The sequence below is a fragment of the Acomys minous genome (assembly GCF_964271855.1).
Source record: "Acomys minous genome assembly, chromosome: 1".
Classification (NCBI taxonomy): domain Eukaryota; kingdom Metazoa; phylum Chordata; class Mammalia; order Rodentia; family Muridae; genus Acomys; species Acomys minous.
This window is the reverse complement of record NC_140483.1, coordinates 184,682,721-184,704,978: the sequence shown is the minus strand read 5'-3', so window position 1 is coordinate 184,704,978 and position 22,258 is coordinate 184,682,721. Positions and strand designations below refer to the sequence as shown.

The following is a 22,258-nucleotide window of genomic DNA, read 5'->3' as shown; positions in this document are numbered from 1 at the left end:
AAAAGAGACCCTAGGAAGCAGAGGCAGGCAGATTTCTTTGAGTTCAAGGACAGCCTGGTCTACAAAGTTGAGTCCCAGGACAGCCAAGGCCACACAGAGATAACTCTTAATTAAAAAATATCTTAGGTACAATGTTTATTGTACATACATACACTTTAACATGCTTTTACAAATATCTCTCCCAGCCTAAGGCTTTTTCAATGCCTTGTTTTCTTTGGGCATAAAACTTTATGAAACAATTTCAGCAACATTTTTCTTCAAACATGTTTTTTAAATGTCAGTTAATAATAGTTTGCCTAATCCAAGGAGTTTTCTTTTTTTTATGTTTTATAATTTACTTATATGTAATGTTAACTGAGTTATATTTGTTTGATGTGAAGAAACAAAGTCATCTATATTTTTATAGTCAAAATTTAATTATTTTAGGACTAGTTGTTGGAAAGATTATCATTTCTCCTTTTAAATAAATCAGTTGACATTTCTAGGAAAAAAAAAACCTATTGTGTAAATTCCCAAAGTCCTTACCTTCCAAAAGCATTGGGAATACTGTCATAAACCAAAACAAATTCAACATTTTCAGGATGTCTTAACAACAATCTGAACATTTTTTAAAAATTAATTAAGAGCAGCCACGCAGTCACCACTAGAAGAGCAAGAATGTTTCCAATGGAAAGTCACAGTAAGGAGACTGCTTTCAAAGCAGATGCGTACAGAATGCAAAGGTGGAAGGAGCAGCTTTAATTTACCAGCAGCGCTTTCCAGTATCTATCAACTGGCAGCAGGAGGAACCAGAAAAGATGTTAATGAAATTATCAAGTCTACAGGGCAGAAGTGGGTGAAGAGAAAGAACAGTTTCACAGGTGTGTGACACACACACACACACAGTGTTCTAGGAAGGTAGTAAGACACAGTTTATTTGAGCTTAGGCTCAAGAACATTCCACTGTGAAAGCTACTGCTTGTACTTTTACACTTAGGGGCAGGCATAAGTAACGGATTTACCCAAACACTGGGGGTGGGGAAAACTGTGGTGTCAGTCGTGATCTCAGGACACTCTAAGCTTCGGGGCTGGTGGAAGTTACTAGTTTGCTAATACATTTTCGAAGTTTTACAGCTGATAATAAGCTACATAGATGACTAAGCATAAATAAAAATAATTTTGGCTCTGGGTCTGTAACTTCCCAAGTCTCCGTGATCAAGGGAGTTCTAATCAATTAACTGGTCTATAAACTCCAACTCCCAAAATAACTTGAAGTGAATGGAATCTACACTTAAACAGTACAGTTAGTGGCACTGCATCAGCCAAGACATCATTCTTAATGAATCAGAAACAGAATGATTTTCCTTTAGGTAGGTCACCACAATATTCCTCAGTTGAGAGGTTAGGAGCTCAAATAGAGCTTGGGAGGTACCCTGGGCATCTACCTAAAATGAGGCAGGCCTTCCGCTTTGTCCCCCACCCCTTTCCTTTTATACGTCGAACATCTGAATAGTTATGTAACCGTGACACATTTATTGACGTGTTAGCAGCAGCAGCAGCAGAGCTAATGGTTTCCAGAACACAGGACACCTGTGCTTTTCTAAAACCCATGCACAACTGGAGATAACATCCACAGGCTCGGCATGGCTAGGGTGGTAGACAAAGAATAAAATGTAACATAGCTGTGCATGGGGAATTGTGGGCTAGACGCTGACAGCTGAGAAGTTCAAATGTGATTTCCAGGTCCCATGAGGCTGTGGGGGACAGGGCTAGGGGGTGCACGGTCCTGAGCTCCATACACATGCTCAGTATTACTCACATCCAGTCAGCCACAACTTACATGGTCCTGCTACCTAGTCACAAGGAGAAAAGTTGTGAAGCCCGTGACCAAGGATTATTAAGGAAACTAGATTAACAAAAGGATAATTCAAGAACAGATAGTGAGGCTAGCCCTCAGTAGACCTGAAATCACCTGCCTAGGAATGTTCTGCGTCCACGGTAACAAAAGACACCTGCATTCTGCTGTGAAGCTAGAGACAAGGCACACAAAATCACTTTCATGCATGTTTTCACACACACAAGAGAAAGTTTGTGTAATTTGTTTACCAATTTAAGTGAGCTTAGTCCTTTACTCAAATGGGAAACAAACATGGATTTGTAGCCACTGAAAACAGCACAGCGAGCTGATACAGAAGCAGAAGTTTATTCACTTAAAACATTTCACAATTATTTTGACAATTATTTATTTAAAATAACATTCTAAATACTTACAAAAATAAATCAGATATTGCTTCTTCTATTTTTCAAGTGTGACAGCATTTGCCATAGAAAATAGACAGGACCATTTTATAAACCAAACATTGCACTGAAACGTCAACTTTAAGAACTACACACTATTTCCTCTGATGATTTGTGCTTTAAAAACGTCCAAACTATTTCTGTGCAGGATCATAGTAAGAATGTATGTATAACAAGCCTTATACATTCATTTTTACACAAAATGACACTACTCTGGCCTAAACCACCATCACTCCCACAGGCCAGATGTACCATTTCACAGAACTGCGTGTGGCTATGAAGTGTTTAACACCCAGTCATCAAAGACCAGATGTTACTAAGGAATATTCAGCTAACAGATGCTACGCAAGACATTTTTCATTTACACAAAATCTTCAGTCTTAATCATTGAAAAAATAAACTTCAAATACATTAAGTTAATCCCAAAATAAACATCACTGTCATAATTATATCTAAAAGGAGAAAGGAGTAGCGCTCCAAGGACAACCACTTGAATTCAACATCATTTCTGGCTTTAGAGTCACCGGGACATAAATTTCTTGTCAATTCCATGTTGATGCGTTCAGTGTTCCTTGTAGCACATGTGCAGAAATCGTGGTTCCAGAAGAAACACGCATGTGTTCTACCTCACAGGGCGCCAGTCTCAATGCATAAACCACACGAGGAGAACATCGCACCGTGATCACTGCCTGAATTTCTGTGATTAATCTCCATTACATAGAACTTTAGTTTTGTCTAAACACATATGAAACATTATTCAAAATTCTACTTAAAGCTAGAAAAATCAGAAAAGTTGCATTTTTAAATTAAGAAAAGAATCTATCCTTATGTCTTTAGTTATGCTACATTGATTACTTAGAGATTTATGAGCAATTGCACTGGAAACATAAATTTATTGAAATTGATGTTTTACAGTAAGTTCCATTAAAAGGGAACTTGCAAATTCTCAATTATAAGCAAATACAAATGCTAACATCAATGTCTTCGTTGACAAAAATATACCAAATGCCAGAATTTTTAGAAAAATTTAAGTAGCATGCGAGGTACTTTCAAAGTGTTATTTCACTAAAAGATACAGGCAAGCAGACACCATAAGTACATACAAAACTGCAAACCAACAGTGTAAAATGCACAGACAAAGAACCATCAAAATCCAAGAGGTAGTCAACAGAACAAACCCTGATAAAAACAAAACATCCTGACAGATGTCACTAACCTCAAAAATCCCAAATCATTGTGAAACTCTTGTATTTTAAATGACTGAAAAATTACTGGGCAAGGATTTAAAGGCAATTATCTAAATGAGTTAACACTGCAAACTGAATACTCATTTTTATGAAGGACAAAGACTAATGTAGACCACAGCTCGACAGTCCACCAGCCACCCCACACCCACTTTGTTTACATGTTGCAGATCCCTTCTTTCATACTCTGAAGGCAGAGCTAAGAAGCTGACCCAACAAAGATCGTGCAGGCACAGGTCCACTCCTTCATGGCCGCCTGCTAATGTTCAGGGTAGACACAATGACGCAACACTTGTGTTCGCTGCCCTCTTGTTCCTATCTGAATCCTCCCTAGGTCTGAAATGGATGCGACACTTCTTACTTTTGTAGTCTAAGGATCAAAGAATTTTTTCAAGTTACTAAAAATTTGAACACTTCCTGTGACATATTGCACAGCAATTCTCAAGAATGACAAACATGTGGCTTCTAAGTGTTGAAAATGTGACTGACACAGAGTGAACAACTTGTGGCTACCTACATTAAACAATACTGATTTAACAACTAATAACCGAAAAGTTGTGACTTTAAAAAGTGACCCCAAATTAGAAAGTAACTAACACCTCTGGGGAAAAAAATGTGGGCAAAAATGAACTGAATGCTACAAATACAGCTGTAGGTGTTTCTTAGAGGCAAGGTGAAACAGAACTGGTTGCAAGCTGTTTCACCACTGTGTTTCTTTTAAATAAAGACGCAAAATTAGACACGATCTACCCTTTCTTAGAACGCAAAGTCGACAATAACATCATGCTTAAAAGCATGTGCGTATTTCAAAATGTATTCTAGCTTGCTTTTCATGAGAAAGGCACCTCCTACAGATATCAATTCCCACCTTAACACTTCAGTCCCACCCTCTGAGGTCTGCATTGACAGCAGGATATGATCTAACTGAGATGCACCCCAGAGAAGCTGCCCTTCTACAGGGCACAGTCACTCAGCAGCAGTCCTCCAAGGCCCAGCCCTTCACCGCACCACACAGCACCCTCCGGAGGGCAGAGTTAGCAAGCAGAGGAAAGCTTTGTACCTACCAGGTTAACTGGAGACCGCTTTCCATAAAGCAAATCTAGATATATTTCTAAATGACAAGCTACTCATTACTTTTTGCAAATTAACTGACTTGATGTTACTACTAAAAACATAAAACTGAAATATGTGGTTCTCTCACATGATGCCATCTCAAGACAACTATTAGCTTCATCACATTTTCAACTACTCAAATGCACTGCTCAGGGACAAGTGCTGATTCTGTGTTTTGTTTTCAGAGTAAACTGGAAGTGTTAGCTTGATATATTTTGATCTAAATACAGTTGATATCAAGGTTGGGGGTGTAACTCAGCTGGTAGAGTGTCTGATTCTGATCCTCAGAACCGCATCAACCCGATATGGCAGGACACCGCTCTTAGGCCACCGTGCAGAAAGGGAGGGAAGCACTGACTGGATGGTCAAGGCCATCGTTGAATACACCGTGAATTCAATGCCAGTTTGGGGTATATGAGACCCTGTCTCAAAATAAAATCAAAACAAAACTAGCTGCTACCAAGCATCTTAACCTTTGTTTTCCATCTGGTAGTTTTCCGGGGTACAAAACATTTTGAGGCACTTCGTTTGTGTTTGCTTCACAGACTAGTCAGCTGCTGAGCCTGGAACTTTCACAGAGAGATTTCTTCGGGTGGTGGTGATATGCCGCTGCTGTGCTAAGAAGGACCGAGCAGGACCACCCACACTGCTGTCTTTGCAAGCACCAGCACCACTAACCAGCCGAGACTCCATGCCCAGTTTCTGATACGCCAGGCTCTGAATGAAGAACAGATAGAAACAGCAAGCAAAACGCAATGTTATTATAGCCATCCTAGCAGGCTAACGACTTCCTGATCGGCTAAGAAAAAAATTAAGCATTCAAAAGCTGATTCTCCTATGTCTGACAACACTGGGAAGATTCAATGTCTCTTTTAGTCCACTAAACTTAACATCATTGAAACAGCAGCCTAAAACAGCATGCCAGAACTAAGATTAGTTATAACAAGGAAAAAAAATCCAAAGCAATTCTGTGTGTGAGAACCACACTGTACCAACCATGAGCAGACAGCACACAGAAGAGCTTACATAAACACATCTCAAGGTGGCAGCTGGATACAGCACTACATGGAAAAAGTTCGCCCTAGTTTACACTCCTGGTTTTCTGACGAGGGAAGGTATCGCTCCATCACAAGCGCTCCTGACACAGCTGTGCTGCACTGATATTCAACATTTCCTTCTATTAATCTTGTCAAGGAAGTGATCAACAGGGCTTAAACCCACTCAACACTGAAACTCAACACACCTTGTTATACCAGGCAGAAACAATGAGTTTTTCCTCATAATCCCTGAATTTTGCTACTTTACATTCACTCTGAAAAAGAAAATAATGAATAAGACAATTAAAATATCAGAAATTGCCCCAAATTACTGAAAACAAAATCATTTCTTTGCTAGCTCACTGCTGGGAGAATAGAAAAAAAATGCATTTGTGAGGTACACAAATTAGTAAAAACATCTTTAGGAAAGGCAAAAAATGTGAGTAATCTTCATATTAGAAATGTTACTTAGAAATAGCAATTAAAGACATACACACATCCTTAGTGAGAGATTCCTGTGCTACCAATTCCAGTGACCTGAGACAAAAGCAACTGGCAGAAACGTCAACACGGTGCTGTACCTGAGGAGGAGTTGAACTAAGGAAAAAGGATGAAGCAAACACAGTGCTGGGCACCTAGCACAGCTTTTTCCTGTTAGTTCTTGGCAGCCTGTTCACCACTGTATGCACACCACTGTACAAACTGAAGTACTTTTATTATTCTAAGAGTCAGTTCTGTATTCCGATGTGCACCAGATATAGATGATGCACATAAAAAATAAGTAATACTTAATGCCTGTGTCTTACCCAAGAAACATGCTTACAGTACAGAAAGAATGCTGGGCCAAACACTTGGAGAACAGCCCTACAATTCAACTCTTTCTTCTTATGAACAAGGGATGAATAATCATTGTTGGGGGGTGGTTTGATGTATTTTGATGCTAATTAATCAAAGGCCATCACCCAGGGCAGGGCAAATGGGATAGGCGTGGCTAAGGTTCTAGGGCTGAGGGAGACAGAGAGAATCGTGGGAAGAGAGACCAGACCAGAGGAGGAGTGAGAAGAGGGAGAAGCAGGCCATCATGGGTTAGATGGAGGGGAAGCACGTGGCCATCATGGGTTAGATGGAGGGGAAGCACGTGGCCATCATGGATTAGGTGGAGGGGAAGCACATGGCCATCATGGGTTAGGTGGAGGGGAAGCATGTGGCCGATGGAGATCTGGCCCAGATGAAGAGCATTAGCAAGTGTATGGGATTATGGATGGGAGGTAGCTTGATAGAAATTGTTAGAACCAGATGGCACAGGATTGGGGCAGGTATGGGATGCCTGCCCCACTATGGGAAGTAGTTTAGGGGATTAACATGTGCCTTGCCCCGGGTTAACTAAGGCTATTGTAAAATATAATAGGTGTCTGTCTTGACTGATTGCCAGCAGGTTAGAAAACACTGCCGTAATAACTACTACAGGCCTGGCAATAAGCATTATGAGGTCACACTGGTAAATAACAACAGGTGGAGCCCAGCAAGTGGGGTGCTTATTAGACAACACTGATAGCTTAACAACAACACCATGTGCTGAGTCAGTGGAGGCTTCCGCTCAGAGCCCCCCAGGGAGGGCCACCATTTGCATTTGCTCATTTTGGAACACACTTTGAACATCAGCAATGCTGTGCACTGGCTTCCTCTGTAAAGGGAATGGTCAACACACTTGAAAAGCTAAAATTTCAAAGATAAAGTAAAGTCTTATTATTTTGGACAAATTGAGGCCAAGAATCAAACAAGAAAGATGAAGGCTAAGAAGTTACCAATAAAGCTGCAAGCCCGGCATGTGACGTGGAAAACACTTAGTGCTGGGGCTGCAGAAATGCAAGGCAGACCACTTCATCCTCAAGGTACTTCAACATATAACCCAAAGATAAAATATAAATTGGAATTCTGCTGTGGAATGCAAGAGGATTTCAGTCAACTGGAACTCATACATGGTGAGAGCTTCTTTTGTGTAATTACAGGAAACATTTTATAAAGGAAGAGAGGGGACATCTGAGTTAGAGCTTGAAAAATCAACACATTTCTTCAGACATGCACCTTCCCTGTGCACTTTACACACATGGCACTGTGTGGACAAACGCTGAGAGCAGGCACACATCAGCCTGGTATATATATTCTGGATGCAGAAAAGGTGTTAAAAACTTTGAGTGAAAATAATTCCCTCAGAGCTCATACTTACTTTGTGGGAAATCATACAAGGTCAAGGGTATGTGAACAGACTGTGTTCTAGTTATGTGAAAAAACCAATCATAGTTTATGGGAAGCCTGGCCTCTACAGGTAAGAATACGGTGTAAAGCAGTATCCATTGCAAAAACAGCAGTGTCTCTTACCACTCTGTGGAAAATAGTAGTCCTATAAAACGTTTTAAGAAAGAAAGTAATAAAGCAATTAAGGAATCTAACATAAAATTGTACAAGTCCACACTCACCTGACTTCATAAAAATTGTGTAAGAAAAAAATTCTTAAAAAAGCTAAGCCCTCAACCAGTTAGCAGGATCACATCACGAGTAATAAGGGTTTTATGAAAGCCGACCATGGCCAGCAAACGGAGGGGCGAGGGCGAGCGGGTGTGGAGGCTTTACCTCTAGGATCTCAATTCTTCTTTCCTTCTCCGCCAGCTGCTTTCTAAGTAACATTATTTCTGCTGATGCTGGATTTAATTTGGGATCTAAGGTTTTTATTACCTGCATAAAGAAAAAAAGTTATGTCCACTTTCTTTATAAGTGTGGAACATGTAAGAACATGTCTTATAATGGATAATCCATGAAGTCATTAGGAATTTGTTTACAATTTAAAGAACAAAGAAAAAGGAAGGGGGAACACAACACCAAACCAAATTCCTCTTATACATATTCAATGACATCTACTTCAACTTTTTGTTATTTAAACTTTGAACACTAAGGTTTGTTTAGCTTTTTAGAAATAGATTTATTGGCTTATTTTGTGTGAAGGCTATTTTTCAAGGTGATCAGGTGGTGCCCTGTCAGGACCCCACAACAATGTAAATCAGATCATGCCATATCTCTGCCCAGAAGCTTCTGTGTCCCACCTCAGTCCAAATAAAAGGCAACCCCGGAGGGAAGGGCTCACCCTGCCTTCCTGACCTCATTTCCAGGCATCTGCCTACATGTGCATATGTACACCATGTGTCTGCTTTGTGCCCACACAGGCCAGAAGAGGTCATCTGATTCCATAGAACTGGAGTTGCAGGTGGCTGTGAGCCAGCAGGTGGGTACTGTAAATTAAATTCAGGTCCTGCGTGTTCATCAAATCTATTTGCTTTTTATTTCTGAAACAGCTATGTTATATGCTTTAGTCTTCTTAGATGCTCACTGTGGTTACATGTGAGCTCTTGCCACTAAGTTTTGCTACTTTTAGACCTGACTTATTATGTTTCCTCTGAGGTTTATACTGTCTCTCCTCATTTGCTAGTTTGACAGTGTTAAGGAAACCTGGGCCTCCAGTGTTAGAACCCAGAGACTGCACATCAGAGCCCCCTCCACTCATGACTAGACACACTTCAATCAGGACGGAAGCATCCAGCATCTGAAGCCTGGAGATCTGGGGTTCAACTTTTGCTACAGCTCACATTGACATCTTACTGGTAAACATTCGGAAGCTAAACATTAAGACAAATAAACGTACTACTATTATTTTAAAGTTGCACCACCATGAAATCCCTTAATGTTCTAAATAGAAAAGAATGTATTAACATTCTGAGAGAATATTTATATGAAGATAAGACAACGAAAACCATACATAGACCTGAGCTAAAGTACATACTACAGAAAAGAAAAAACTTAGTCTGGTGAATGTCAGGTTAGAGTTTAAATCTGTAAAGTATAACATTAAGCTAACTGGGTACATTCCAAGAGACTGTCTCCCCCAAAAGGTAAATAATTCTGTTCATTTTGCTAATATTCTAGTAAACTTTATTCTCAGCCAATGTGCTGAGACCCTCAGTGGCTGATGCTGAAGCTGTCACTAATGTCATCATTACCTGACACTAAGAGTGAGCCTAAGTGTACAAGACTCACTTAGAAGCTGTCACAAACCTGACAGGCAAAGCACAGGCAGAGGACAGCAAAGTGACTGGGTTCAGACAGACCGGCAATGCAGTCAGAACTAGGGAGGCTCCAGGGACTGGCTGAGCGCGTGAGCCACTCACATTTCTGGCCTTCTCTAAGTACATTTTATATCTCTCCTCCATCGCTTTCATGTCTTCATCTTTCTTCTGAAGAGCAGCTTCAAGTTCACTGATCGTTTGGGCTATTTGTGAGAATAAAATCAAACCAATTACCACATATTTAAAACACTTGATGTGCACACAAAAATTGCATTTATCAAACTCATTTCCATGACTGGTAAGAGAATTTCCAAGGAAAGCTTTTAATTTCCTCTCTGTCACTTACTCTTATTTAAAACTTCTGAAGTACAGCAACATAATCTTAATCACTGTCTATAATCTAGCTGTGTCTGTCCTTTCTAGCAAGCATTATGGAAATGAAGCATATTGTTAACATGAAATAAGACACTACTCTTGTTCTGAAGTTTATTTTAACCCAGCCTGAAATTACTTAACTCGTATTTTATAGTATTAACTTGACTAGAATTATGTTTGATACTCCTTTATATCAATCAGTTCGTCTTATTAAAGTTATATCATATGCGAATGAACTCAGCATTAGGAGTTAGCATGGCTCTTGCGCAGCATGCACACCGCACACTGCATGTCCTTCAGCAGCAGGGCTGACTCTGAGGAGTGACCCAGATTTCACCAGCACTTACCATTCTGACTTATATCTGGCTGAAGGTCTGCAATGAGTTCCTGTTTCTTCTGTAGCTCTTCATGGACTTCAGTTAGTTTTTCCCTGAGTAGTGAGAAAGCATGGAGCTTGGTGTCAAACAGACCTAAGGATGGAAACTGGTCTTCGCCACAGTCACATCCGGACTTGGGGCAAGAATCTGTCTGCCCATCAGTTCCCCACAGGTGAAGTGGGAACATGCCTCCCTAACTACAGGAACTGCAGTGAGGATGTTAATGAGCCTGATGCCTGCCTGGTGCATTCCAAAACCCTTTGCCTTTCCCTCAGTCCCTCTTTATATAGAGGGGCTGTATAGTGCCACACCATCAAGGCAGTAAATGTCTGCTTGCGTAAATGTGTCAGACACTATTTTACAAATGCAGGCACTGCCAGACATGACCAGTTGAACATGTTTTCTTTCATTTTGGTAGCAGTGGCGAAGTAGTCTGGGAACACCAAAGCCTGTGCATTCATTCACCAAGTCAGAAAAGGGCATTTTTTCCCCAGAAGCTTCTATCACCTTTCCCCTTTGAAATGAAACATCAATTTTACTTACATATGAGCTTCCAACTTCTGCTTTAGTTTGCTGGACTATAAAATTAAAAATAGGTGCTGTTAAGATGACTCACTTTTGAAGGGTAAACTGCCCAAACATCTAAATCTCTTCACCCTTTTTAAAGGTGTATTAGGCAAAAATAGTCTTCAAAACATGTACTTGTAACAGCACAGTTTCTAAAACCTAAAATTTTAGGTATAATTTCTATATCAAAAGGAAAAGAAAATAAGAATAGGAACTAAAGTAAAAAACAATAACAAAGGAAAATTCTGCATATTTTTGAACATAGTAAAAATTGAACTTGAAGAAAAACAGCAAATCCAAGCTGAATGTGATATATTGAGGAGTATCAAACATTTCAGTATCTAAATCATAACTATTGAAAAATGCAAATTTTACTATTTATCTTATAAAACTTTATAATTACAAATAAAAGCACTTTAATATCAACAGTAACTGGATTATTGTTAAAAACAAACTATAAATATCAAGTTTCCTCTTTTAAAAGTAGTACTTTAAGTAATAACAGCAGTTCTGCATTTACATTAAAATACAGAATCTGATAATGTGGACACTAATAAGTTAAAAACAAAAGATGAAGTAATTAATCTTTAAAACACTACAACCCAAAATGCAGCTCCCCAAACAGGTGCCATCTTAAAAGTATTACCTAACTCGGCTTAGCGATATCTGTATTAAAGAGGGTACAATACCGTATATATGCGCATATGAGATGCCGCCATGCATGAGATGACTTCTATGTTCCAAGTCCCCAGGGAAGAAAGAGAAAACCATATAAAGTATGCAAAAGACAGAAAGGAAACGCAGCCCTCGCAGTATGTCTTCCAGCTCTCCTTCCTTTGCAGCTTCCTCCCCAACCAGTATTTTCTATCAGCTGCTATCTGCTAACACATCCCGGTCTACTTTTGTTTTAATCACCTACATCCCTCTCAACTTGTTTCTTCCACAAATATGGGTAAACTATAGAAAAACTGATAAATATGTCAAAATTCATATTAAATCTCCCTCTCAGCCCACACTGTCTGGAAGGCCTTGAGACGGCGTGCCAGAGGGGTGAGGTCTTCAAAAGTAAAGTCCTCCACACGTTGTGATTTCTTGAATGACCTTTTAGTTGAAATCACTTGTTTCATTCTCTACTTTGCTATGAGGAAGATTCTTCAATTCTGAATGATTACTCTCATTTCGCATTTTCTCAGGCCAACCTTGGTGAAATCCCAATAGGTTCGTTAGGCCTCCAAGTGTACCACTCTCTTAAGCCAAGACTTAGAGAGAACTTAAGTATAGATGCTGAGCAGGACAGATAGAAATCACCTTATGATATGTATAAATAATTTATTAGACTTCAAGTTGGCAAAATCACTGCATCTGTTATACAGATATATACGGTATTTTTGAAGGTACCCTTAATGAGAAGGGCAACATTTCAAATGCAGATAAACATGTAGCAGAAATTAGGGAATAAACATACAAGTTATGGACTTTGTTACTCACACTTTCACCTTCAGACTTGGAGCCCTGTTCTTGTAACGACTTCTGGAGGTCCTCGATTTGCTGCTGTAGTTCTCTGATGCGCTCTTTGCTCAACCTATTGCGATATGAGTTGGTATTTACATACTCTAAGTCCAAGCAGTTAGGGATCTATAAAAGTGCATTTGTGCATTTAATGGGAATGCTAGCCCAAACCGGTGACAAGATGTTACTTCTGAGGAAATAGCTTAGAAAGAACTCCCCTTTCGATGCATGTTTGTGAACATGCTGAACGTCCTCTCCCATGCATCTATCTTTATTAGTGCGCTAAGAGCTGAAACCTAGCATGTCCAGCATTTGCAAGACAGCAATAGTCAAGTCTCTGCAGAAAGGTCAAATGGACCGTTTTACTCACAGAATACAACCCCAGTGGTCCCTTTTAGATCTGGTAAAAGCTGGATAAGCAAATCCAGCTACACCTGTCTCTACAGTGAGTATCTTATTGATGAGTTATACATCAGAAGACACTCAGCAGGCAGAGGGACAGATGCTTTCAATGTAGTGTCCGGAGCTTACAAGCTGACTAGTTAACTTCAGTAAGTTCCTGACCCTCTCTATCCCCACGTCCCTATCTATGGGAAAGATAGACTCACAGTTACTAATTCACAATGCGGATTTAACTGAACGGTCCCTAACAGTGCTTGCATGTAATTGTTCCTTATGAGAGTGAAGACAGCTCAGCAGAACGCTTGCCTGCCTGCCATGTAGGAGGCCTGTGCTTCAGTCTCTTAACACTGAAAAAACTAGTTTAAAGCATAGAAGGGAGGGTACTAATGAAGATTCTGACAGGAAGTTCATAGAAGTCAGCTTTAAGTATTTTTTATGTAAGTTTATGATTATGCAAAGTTTTAAACACACTATTTGCTGCAAATACACTGCCTAAATTCTCCCTGTAGCTACAGCTGAACAGTCTGAATTTAAGTAACTCGAATTTAAGAAATAGTGAACTAAGCAGAAGTAGAATTCTAATTGACCACACACAAAGCCTACGTTTAAGCATTGCAGGGTTTCTACTGTCATGTGTATCTTACCACTAAAATGCTATTTCCATATCCAAGATTACAGAATGACCAATATTTTTTAAACATAAGTGAATTTTTAATGAGAATTTAAGCTCACCAACATAAAAATACCTTTTTTTTTTTTGAGACAAGGTTTCTCTGTGTAGCCTTGGCTGCCCTGGACTAACTCTATAGATGAGACTGGCCTTGAACTCACAGAGATCCACCTACCTCTGTCTCCCTAGTACTGGGATTACAACAAACATGCGCCACCACGCCCAGCAAAATATCTTATTCTACTTAAAAATTTAAATTTTCGTTTGTGTTGTTTCATATACTACTGAAATTAAATAAAACTTCAGCTTAAGAACTTTAAAAACTTGACTATAAAATCTGTGTCCTATCTATACACCCAACTGTAGTAGCTGTCAAACCATAATTTAAATCATTTGTTTTGGTGGTAAGAATAGTGAAAATAATATAAAATAAATAGCCTGGCTAACCAAGCTTTTAAGATAAACACCATTCACATATTTTATGAGACTGGTAAACTAAGTCCCTTGGCTTCCTTCATGGAGGAAGGATTACAGTGGTGAGGAACATCTGCCTGGGTCTCTATTCAGACCACAGTGCTGCTTCAACTTTTGCGTGGTCGGGTCACATGACATCTAAGGGCAGTGGTCACCTTTGCTCCTGGGTCACATGACATCTAAGGGCAGTGGTCACCTTTGCTCCTGGGTCACATGACATCTAAGGGCAGTGGTCACCTTTGCTCCTGGGTCACATGACATCTAAGGGCAGTGGTCACCTTTGCTCCTGGGTCACATGACATCTAAGGGCAGTGGTCACCTTTGCTCCTGGGTCACATGACATCTAAGGGCTATGGTCACCTTTGCTCCTGGGTCACATGACATCTAAGGGCAGTGGTCACCTTTGCTCCTGGGTCACATGACATGTAAGGGCAGTGGTCACCTTTGTTCCTGGGTCACATGACATCTATAGGTAGTGGTCACTTTTGCTCCTGGGTCACATGACACCTAAGGGCAGTGGTCACCTTTGCTCCGTCTCCAGCTCGTTCACCCTGCGGTGCTCCTGCTCCAGCTGGCCCTGCAGCTGCTCCACGCGCTCGTTTTCCGCCCCTTCCTGCTGCAGCCGAAGCATTTTGTTCTCATGCTGCAGGCGAATGAACACCTCTCTAGTGTTGAAAAGCAATTTCGTTTTTAAAAAATAAAATTCACAATATTCTTTTCAAATTGTCACTACATTTACTAATTCTGTGTATATAAGTATGTATATGTGTTTGTACGTGTGTTGGTACATTCCAGGGTATCCACGTAAATGTCAGAGGGCAACTTGTGAAGTCAGCTCCCTCCCTCACCATGCAGACCCAGGCAGATAAGGGTTGTCAGCAAGCACCTTAACCCACTAAGTTATCTCACTGGAACCACCACATTATTTTAACAGAACTCATATCTACTCAATAGCTCTAATTTTAAAATATGATCAAAACTTCTGAAAGTTTTAAAAGAAACATTATATGTTCTGCAAGGTCACACTTCAAAAGTAAATGGTTCAGGGTTAACAGTATATGATCATGAGATACACCATTAAACAATTATGCAAGCCCCTAAACAATATGACTTCCCTTTTAAATTTTAGCATGTCAGGAAAAGTAGTATTCTCTTAGGATGTATATAATCAAACCAACTAAATGTAAGAAAAAGTTTGCCTAAAAATTTTAAATACGTTCTTATAATCTTTAGTCTCTACATATTTTTTCTTTTAAGTACTTTTGCGTATATGTACCACATTTTCAGCTGAAAGACATTTTGTTGTTTTTATTTCTTAGGTATTGTGATGTTCAGTGCTTTGGGCATATGCCAAAGAGTGGTTTATTTTTAACTTTATGAAATTATTCAGCTGTAAAGAAAAGTGGAATGATAAAATTAGCAGATAAACAAAAGGAGAAAATACACTAAGGTAGCCCAGACCCCGACACACAAATGCTCCATTTCTCTTTGCTATGATTCCGGCTCTGTATCTCAGGGGTAGCAACCTGGAACAACCACAGAAACCTGCAAAGCAAAGGGAACGTGGAGGCACAAAGTCGAGAGGGACAGCAGGACAGAGGTGCTGGGGTGGAGTGCACGGACCAGCTCAGCCAGGGGATGGCCCTTGGGGACGGGAGTTCTTGGAGCGTCGGTGTACACAAGACAAGGTGTGGACAAACAGAGGAGACTCAAGCTTGAGTTTCCATCTGAGTCAGGAGGGAAAAAAGTCGGAAGGAACAGAATAGTACAGTTCTGAGAGAGACGTTGGGGAGGGAGGGAGGGAGGAAGGAATACACTAAAGATATTTTCAGGTGGGAAAACAACTGCTAATGAAGTTATGCCAAGTAGCAAAAACCAAAGCCTAACACACACACACACACACACACACACACACACTACTCTAGTGTAGATATGAGAAGCCTCCTCTCTAGTGGTTGGTCAGAGGCATCTAGGAGACTTCTAAAACAACACAGGCCATTGCTGTGCACTTGGTTGCCTCTCAAGGGGTTGAAGGTAGGTCCCTGTTGTGGAAGACACCAGGCACGTTGGGCTAAAGAGAAATTTAGCAGGATGTGACCTGGAAGTGTCCTTCATGAGGACTAGGTTTTATAGTACTCAAACGTACCAAGGAAGAAAGTAACCAGCAGTTACTCCTAACTCAGTTTGGTGCTTATGTACCATAACCACCAGCAAGGCAAGGCAGCCTGAAACGTACAACACTGGCGCCTATACTTTGGTAATTAGACTTAAAACCCACTCAACAAAACCTACTATTATCACATCTCCAAATCAGCATCATCTTATAACTGCATTCTTTTTCTTTCTTTTCTTTTCGACAGAGTGACTGGCCCAGAACTCAGCTGTTCCTGCCTCTGGGATTAGAAGCGAGTGCCACCATGCTCACCTCTTAACTGCACTGCTAATTCTTATCCCTCTGCCATGGATACATGGGCCTCTTGCCCCTCAGCCAAGAAACTTTTGTTTGCTGCTGCCGGAGACCACTACAGGAAGCCAGAACTTATCAAATGCTGACTGTGGGGAGCTCAGCCCTAACTCATACATCTACAACTCACTCCTACAGCTAAGCCTCAGGAAACAAGGCAGAAGAAGTGCTGGGAAGGTTCCAAGAGCCAGAGGACCAGAATATGTCTGCTGAGGAGTTTATCTGTATGTGTCAGAGAAGCTGCATGCAGGAAATCTCAACTCTTTGGCTGCTTAAACAAGACCTGAACAATGACAGCATCAACTGGAAGAGGAAATCTCCCAAGCCAACACGATGCAGGCAATTACAGGCTGCTGAGAGAGAGTCCGTCTTCTCCAGGAATGAACCTCTCATTGGTTATCCAATTCCAAGTGGTCAGGCCCCAAACACATCATCTCAGCAACACTAGCCAGACGCAGCACTAAGCTCTGCCTGTTTAAATCTATGTAACAGTAGCTGAAGGAAGAGGTGGAGAACGAGAAGGGAGAGGAGACATGGATGGCGCAGCACAGCACGCACACAGGATACTTTGAGTACACATACATGGTACCTTCAGATATTTTAATTTTTTGTTAATGGTTTATATAAAGGTTTTAAAGTGCTCTTAATAATCCAATTTTTATAATGCAATTTTCATTCTGATATTAAATAGGAAACTTACACTTTCTTTCTTTTCCAAATCTCATACTCCAAAAGCAATTACTTTCAACAAATCTAAAGTTTTGTTTTTTAAAATGACAACAGCATCACTCTAAAAATTAAGCACTACAGCTTTGAAAAAATGATTTTAGTATAATGATTAACTCACCAACAAAGAAAACGACTATACACTTTATACACTACTTTATACAACTACTCATAGGCTTATTAATGATTTTGCTTATTTGTCTTCTTATACTTTTCTGACTTGTAACGAGTTACTAAACTTCTACAGTAAAGCAACTTTGCTATATGAATTTTAGGCAGTAAGTTTCTCCTTTAATAACAAAGCTCATAACTTTACAAATTAGCAAGAAAAGTCAGGTTACTAATTTAAAGCATTAGTTTGTGGGATTCTGCTTCTGATGTTTTGTTTGTTTGTTTGTTTGTTTTTGTTTCTGTTTTTGGTTTTTTGTTTGTTTGTTTGTTTGTTTTTTTGAGACAGGGTTTCTCTGTGTAGCCCTGGCTGTCCTGGAATGGCTCTGTAGACCAGGCTGGCCTCGAACTCACAGCAATCCACCTGCCTCTGCTTCCTGAGTGCTGGGATTAAAGGCGTGCGCCACCACGCCCGGCTCTGACATATTTTTAAATTGTTGTGGTGTCAACAACAGTCTTGTCTATAAAGTTTACATTTGCCAAAAGGAATTTCAGTATTATTTTATATTATTCTGAAAATAATATTTGAGTGCCTAAAAGTTACCTACTATAATATTCCTTGTATATGAACTATTAATAAAAGCCACTGGCACTAGTCATCCAGAGGATGGGTCTGGGGTGGTGCTAGGAACGGGAACAACGTCTACTGGGAGTGCAGGTCTTGTGGGTGTAGTGACAACCCTTGTAAAATCAGATGTAACGGCGATGGCCACAATGGGACAGTGTTAAAATAGTGACAACTCTATGAACACATTGAGAAACATCTAACTGCATTTGTAAGTGGATGGATTATATAGCAATAAAACTAATCAAGGGATAATCTGAGTTTTAATAAATAAAGCCTGACTCTTGACAAAGCCAGGGAACTATTTTACAAGTAGGTTCGTAAAATGCCTAAAACTAAATCAACATAACCACCAGGACAAAAGGTGGCCTGAGAGGGACCGCCTACATTTGTACTTTGTTTAATTTTCCTGCTATTTCTGACAAACCTGTTATTTACATGAATATCAATGTCATATATAAGTGTTGTTCTGAATTTTAAAAATAGAAAAATTATTTCAATACAATACAGGACTTGTCATAAAAACTAAACTGTTGCTCTCTGCCAGTTTATAAAATTTTACTTCTGATAATTTTTTAAATTGTTGGAGTAAAAAGTTAAAGTTGTTTTCAGCTCTATGATAATAAACTTTTATTAAATAACAAAACTTACATTAGAGCTGTGACAGAAGAGCAAATGTAAAATGGGGCAGCAGAAGAGAACAGCTGTGCCGTCAGGCATGCACGGGCTGTCAGTGGGCACAACTTTACCTGTACTCCACTGGCATGATCTCAGCAGCAAGGTTTTCGTAACTCTTTGTAGCAGATCCATCTGCGTAACAAAAATCAATTAGTCTGTCATCAATATTTCAATCATCAGAAAAACAAACTTAGCCCTGTCTAGCTCACCAGCTTGGTTGAGGTGATCTTGCTGTGCCTGTGAGCACCGCAGCTCTTCGTTGGTCTCTTTCAGAGTGTCTCGCTGTTCTATCAGCCGCTGGAAAAGAATTGTTTCATCAGCAGCTGTAACTCCCCCAACAACCAGTCGACAGCTACGCGGTGTGTGTGTTCTTCTCCCCACCCTTTGTCCTGCAGCTTTCTGTCCCTAACACTAGACAGGAGAGAAAGGATGAGGGGGAAAGATGCCTGGATCTGAGTTCTTTCCTTTGAGCATGACTGACAAACCACAGCCAAGCCCCTGAACGACCACCAACCACCAACACTACTACTCAGGGCCTTAGCATTTATCTACCCTTGGAAAAGTTCCCAGAATTCCAAATACCACATAACCACAGAAACTATCTGCAGCTGGTAACACCACGCCTCTGCTAGAGCACAGGCAAATCATAGTCAGCTGCTGTGGACAGTCGGCAGCAGTCCCAGATCCCTACACCTGTGATTAAAACAAAACTATATTCTCGTAATATTTCTGTTCTTTAAAGAAGCAAAATTCCAAATTGTCACTACACTTAATATCCAGAATGCAGTAAAAAACAAAAACACAAAACAACAACAACAAAAAAAACCTCTTACATAATAAAAGCAAACAATGGAAGTAAAACATGGAAAGGATTGTACGAGCGCTTCTAAAAGAAGTACTATACGGGCTGGAGAAATGGCTCAGCGTTTAAGAGCACTGTTTGCTCTTCCAAAGGTCCTGAGTTCAATTCCCAGCAACCACATGGTGGATCTCACCATCTACAATGAGATCTAGTGCCCTCTTCTGGTGTGTGGGCACACATGCAGCAAAAAATACTATATAAATAATAAATAAATAAATCTTATATTTTAAAAAAAGTACTATAGAGGCAAACAGCCATAAAGTATACATATTTGTAGGTTGGTAAAGTCATTATGGAAACATGAATAAAAATAACATACCACTTCACATTCAGTAGGATAACAAAAATAGTAATTAAAATAATCCAAAATGACAGAAAAAAAATTGGCAAGGACTCAAAAAATATCAAATATACTGATTACATGCCACAGTGCCACTTTTCTTAGTGTATACTCCAGAGAAATGAAGAATACTCATATAAAAACGTGTGAACAAGCCAGCAGCAATATTCACAACAGCCCAATGTGGGAGAAATCCCAACATCCATATACTGATGACTAGACAAATGAAACATGCTGTATCAGCACACTGGACATCATTCAAAAAGAGAGAGCACAGCATAGAAAGCCTGAGGTAAACTATGGCTGACCCTGTCACGTCACTGCACACTCCAGGCAGGCCAGGAAATGCAGACCTCAAGTTATAGCTGCTGAGCCTAACAGAAAGGGGACCAGACCACAAGGTACTTGATAATTAAAGAATTTCTTTTTGGAAGGACAACGTTCTCAAATTTGATGATGGTAATGGTGTCTCAATTCTGTGGATATAAATTAAAAGCTTTGTGTGACGGCTCATTTTAATTTTCAACTCCACTGAACTAAAAACATGCCTAGAACGTCAGCAAAGCACAGAGGTGTGGCTGGCGGGTGGCACTTCAGTGGTCATCAGCTCACTGGGGCTCTGAGCCAGTGAGTGGATTGCTCCTGGGAGAACTCACAGGATGATGGTTTATGGTGAAGAACAGAAGCTGAAGCTCGGCTGGAGGAGTCAGATTGCTGGGCCCGCGTCACTGGGGCTTAGCACTTGTCCTGCTTCCCTCCTGTACGCCCTCTCTGCCAACTGTCTGCCATGAGGTGAACAGTCCTCTCCAGAAAGTCACTGCCTTCACAGTGTCCAACGCTACCACAGACCCACTGGGTCATTATGAACTAAAGCTACAGGAACTGTAAGCTAAAATGTGTCTTTCCTGTCTCGTGCATATGCCAGACATGCTGTCTTAGCAATATGATAGCAAACAGTGTATTCAAAGAAGCAGTATGCATGGCGTGCTTACATACGCTGACAGTGACTAGCTAAAGACGGCAGAACACGCGCACCAAGACTGAGGCCTGTGACTGCGGCTTCATTAGCCCTGTTGAAAAGAGCTGAAGGGCCTGAGGAAAGACTGGATGAGCGTGGCAGATTTTCTCTTCCATTATTGTCATCTTCAATTTTTATTATCAATGTTTTCTAACTTCCATCTCAGATATCTTATACTTTCTTGGATAAACTTATTACTAAGTATTGTACGTATTTTGTTTTCATTTCTTTGCAATAATCTCACTATTAGTGGATAAAACAGCAACTAATTTCATCCTACAACTTTCCAGAACGTCTAGTTCTAATACTCCATCCATATTCTACATAGGAACCCTAGCACACTGCTAAGATGTCCAAACCGCTCCAAATTACTCAGATTCAGGGCAAACTCCACGGAAGAAAGGGTAACATTTTCAAAAGAATGAATGGGAAAAAGCTAAAATTCCAATGAAAGCACAGAAGATTCTGGGTCCTGAGCCAAGTACATAATGGGGGCATCACAAACACATCAAGTCACACCTCACAGCTACAGCAACCAGAAGCAGAGAACTGGCAAAAATAGACAGAGTGATGGAATGGACCACAAATAGTGTGAATAAACCCAGGCCTTTACAGTCAACCAATCCTCCATCAAAGGGAAAAAGAACTTGCACAGCCTCTTTAGAATTAAAAAAAAAAAAAATCAGCCCATAATAAAAAGGGATCAAAGACTTAAATATAAGGCATGAAGTCTGAAAATTGCTAAGAAGAAAATATGCTTAGGGTTCAGAATTAGGGTTAGAGCAATTCAATGCTTTAAAAAAAAAAAGACACTTTTCATCTCATCAAACGTTTATGATCACCTCTTTTTCCTTGAGTAAAGCTTCATGTTTTTCTTCAAGCCGCTTCATTTCAAAGGCTAGTGCGTCTGCCCTTTTGGATTCAGAGGAAAGCTTAATGTGAAGGTCCTGAACCTTTAGACGGGGGAAAAAAAGTAAAGGAAAATAGTTCATGATACTCATAAGCCTTGAGGGTTGAATAAATGGAAAGCTGATTGGAAATAAAATGTCTAATATTAATGCCTCATTCAAAGTATTTAGAAAAATAAAACATCAAAATAAGAATCACATAAAATTTAATGCATTAATTTAATTCAAAATATTTAAAAGTAGGCTTTATTACTATTTCTCTAGGTTGTTTGATAAACGGCACAACAAAGCCCTTGAGGGCAGAGCTATAGTCTCTATCATCGCCTAGGCGTTTGTTCAACTCCCAAATCGCTGACAAACAATAAAGGC

General features: G+C 40.1%; 1 protein-coding gene across 3 annotated transcripts in view; it reads right to left on the bottom strand.

Annotated features, from left to right (window-relative positions):
- Positions 1–2,163: 2,163 nt before the first annotated feature.
- HOOK1 (hook microtubule tethering protein 1) overlaps positions 2,164–22,258 on the bottom strand; it is a 49,395-nt gene continuing 29,300 nt past the window's right edge. For 2 of the 3 annotated variants that reach the window (XM_084788132.1, XM_084788134.1), the window contains exons 12-22: positions 21,824–21,934; positions 18,971–19,058; positions 18,833–18,893; positions 14,685–14,825; positions 12,594–12,687; positions 11,082–11,116; positions 10,509–10,591; positions 9,889–9,989; positions 8,303–8,404; positions 5,878–5,946; positions 2,164–5,351 (exon numbers count right to left, since the gene is read on the bottom strand). In XM_084788132.1, coding sequence (XP_084644258.1) covers positions 5,181–5,351; positions 5,878–5,946; positions 8,303–8,404; positions 9,889–9,989; positions 10,509–10,591; positions 11,082–11,116; positions 12,594–12,687; positions 14,685–14,825; positions 18,833–18,893; positions 18,971–19,058; positions 21,824–21,934 — 1,056 coding nt within the window. In that variant the 3' untranslated portion in view covers positions 2,164–5,180. The remainder of the gene's footprint in view (positions 5,352–5,877; positions 5,947–8,302; positions 8,405–9,888; positions 9,990–10,508; positions 10,592–11,081; positions 11,117–12,593; positions 12,688–14,684; positions 14,826–18,832; positions 18,894–18,970; positions 19,059–21,823; positions 21,935–22,258) is intronic. The other variant, XM_084788133.1, reaches the window with a different exon arrangement.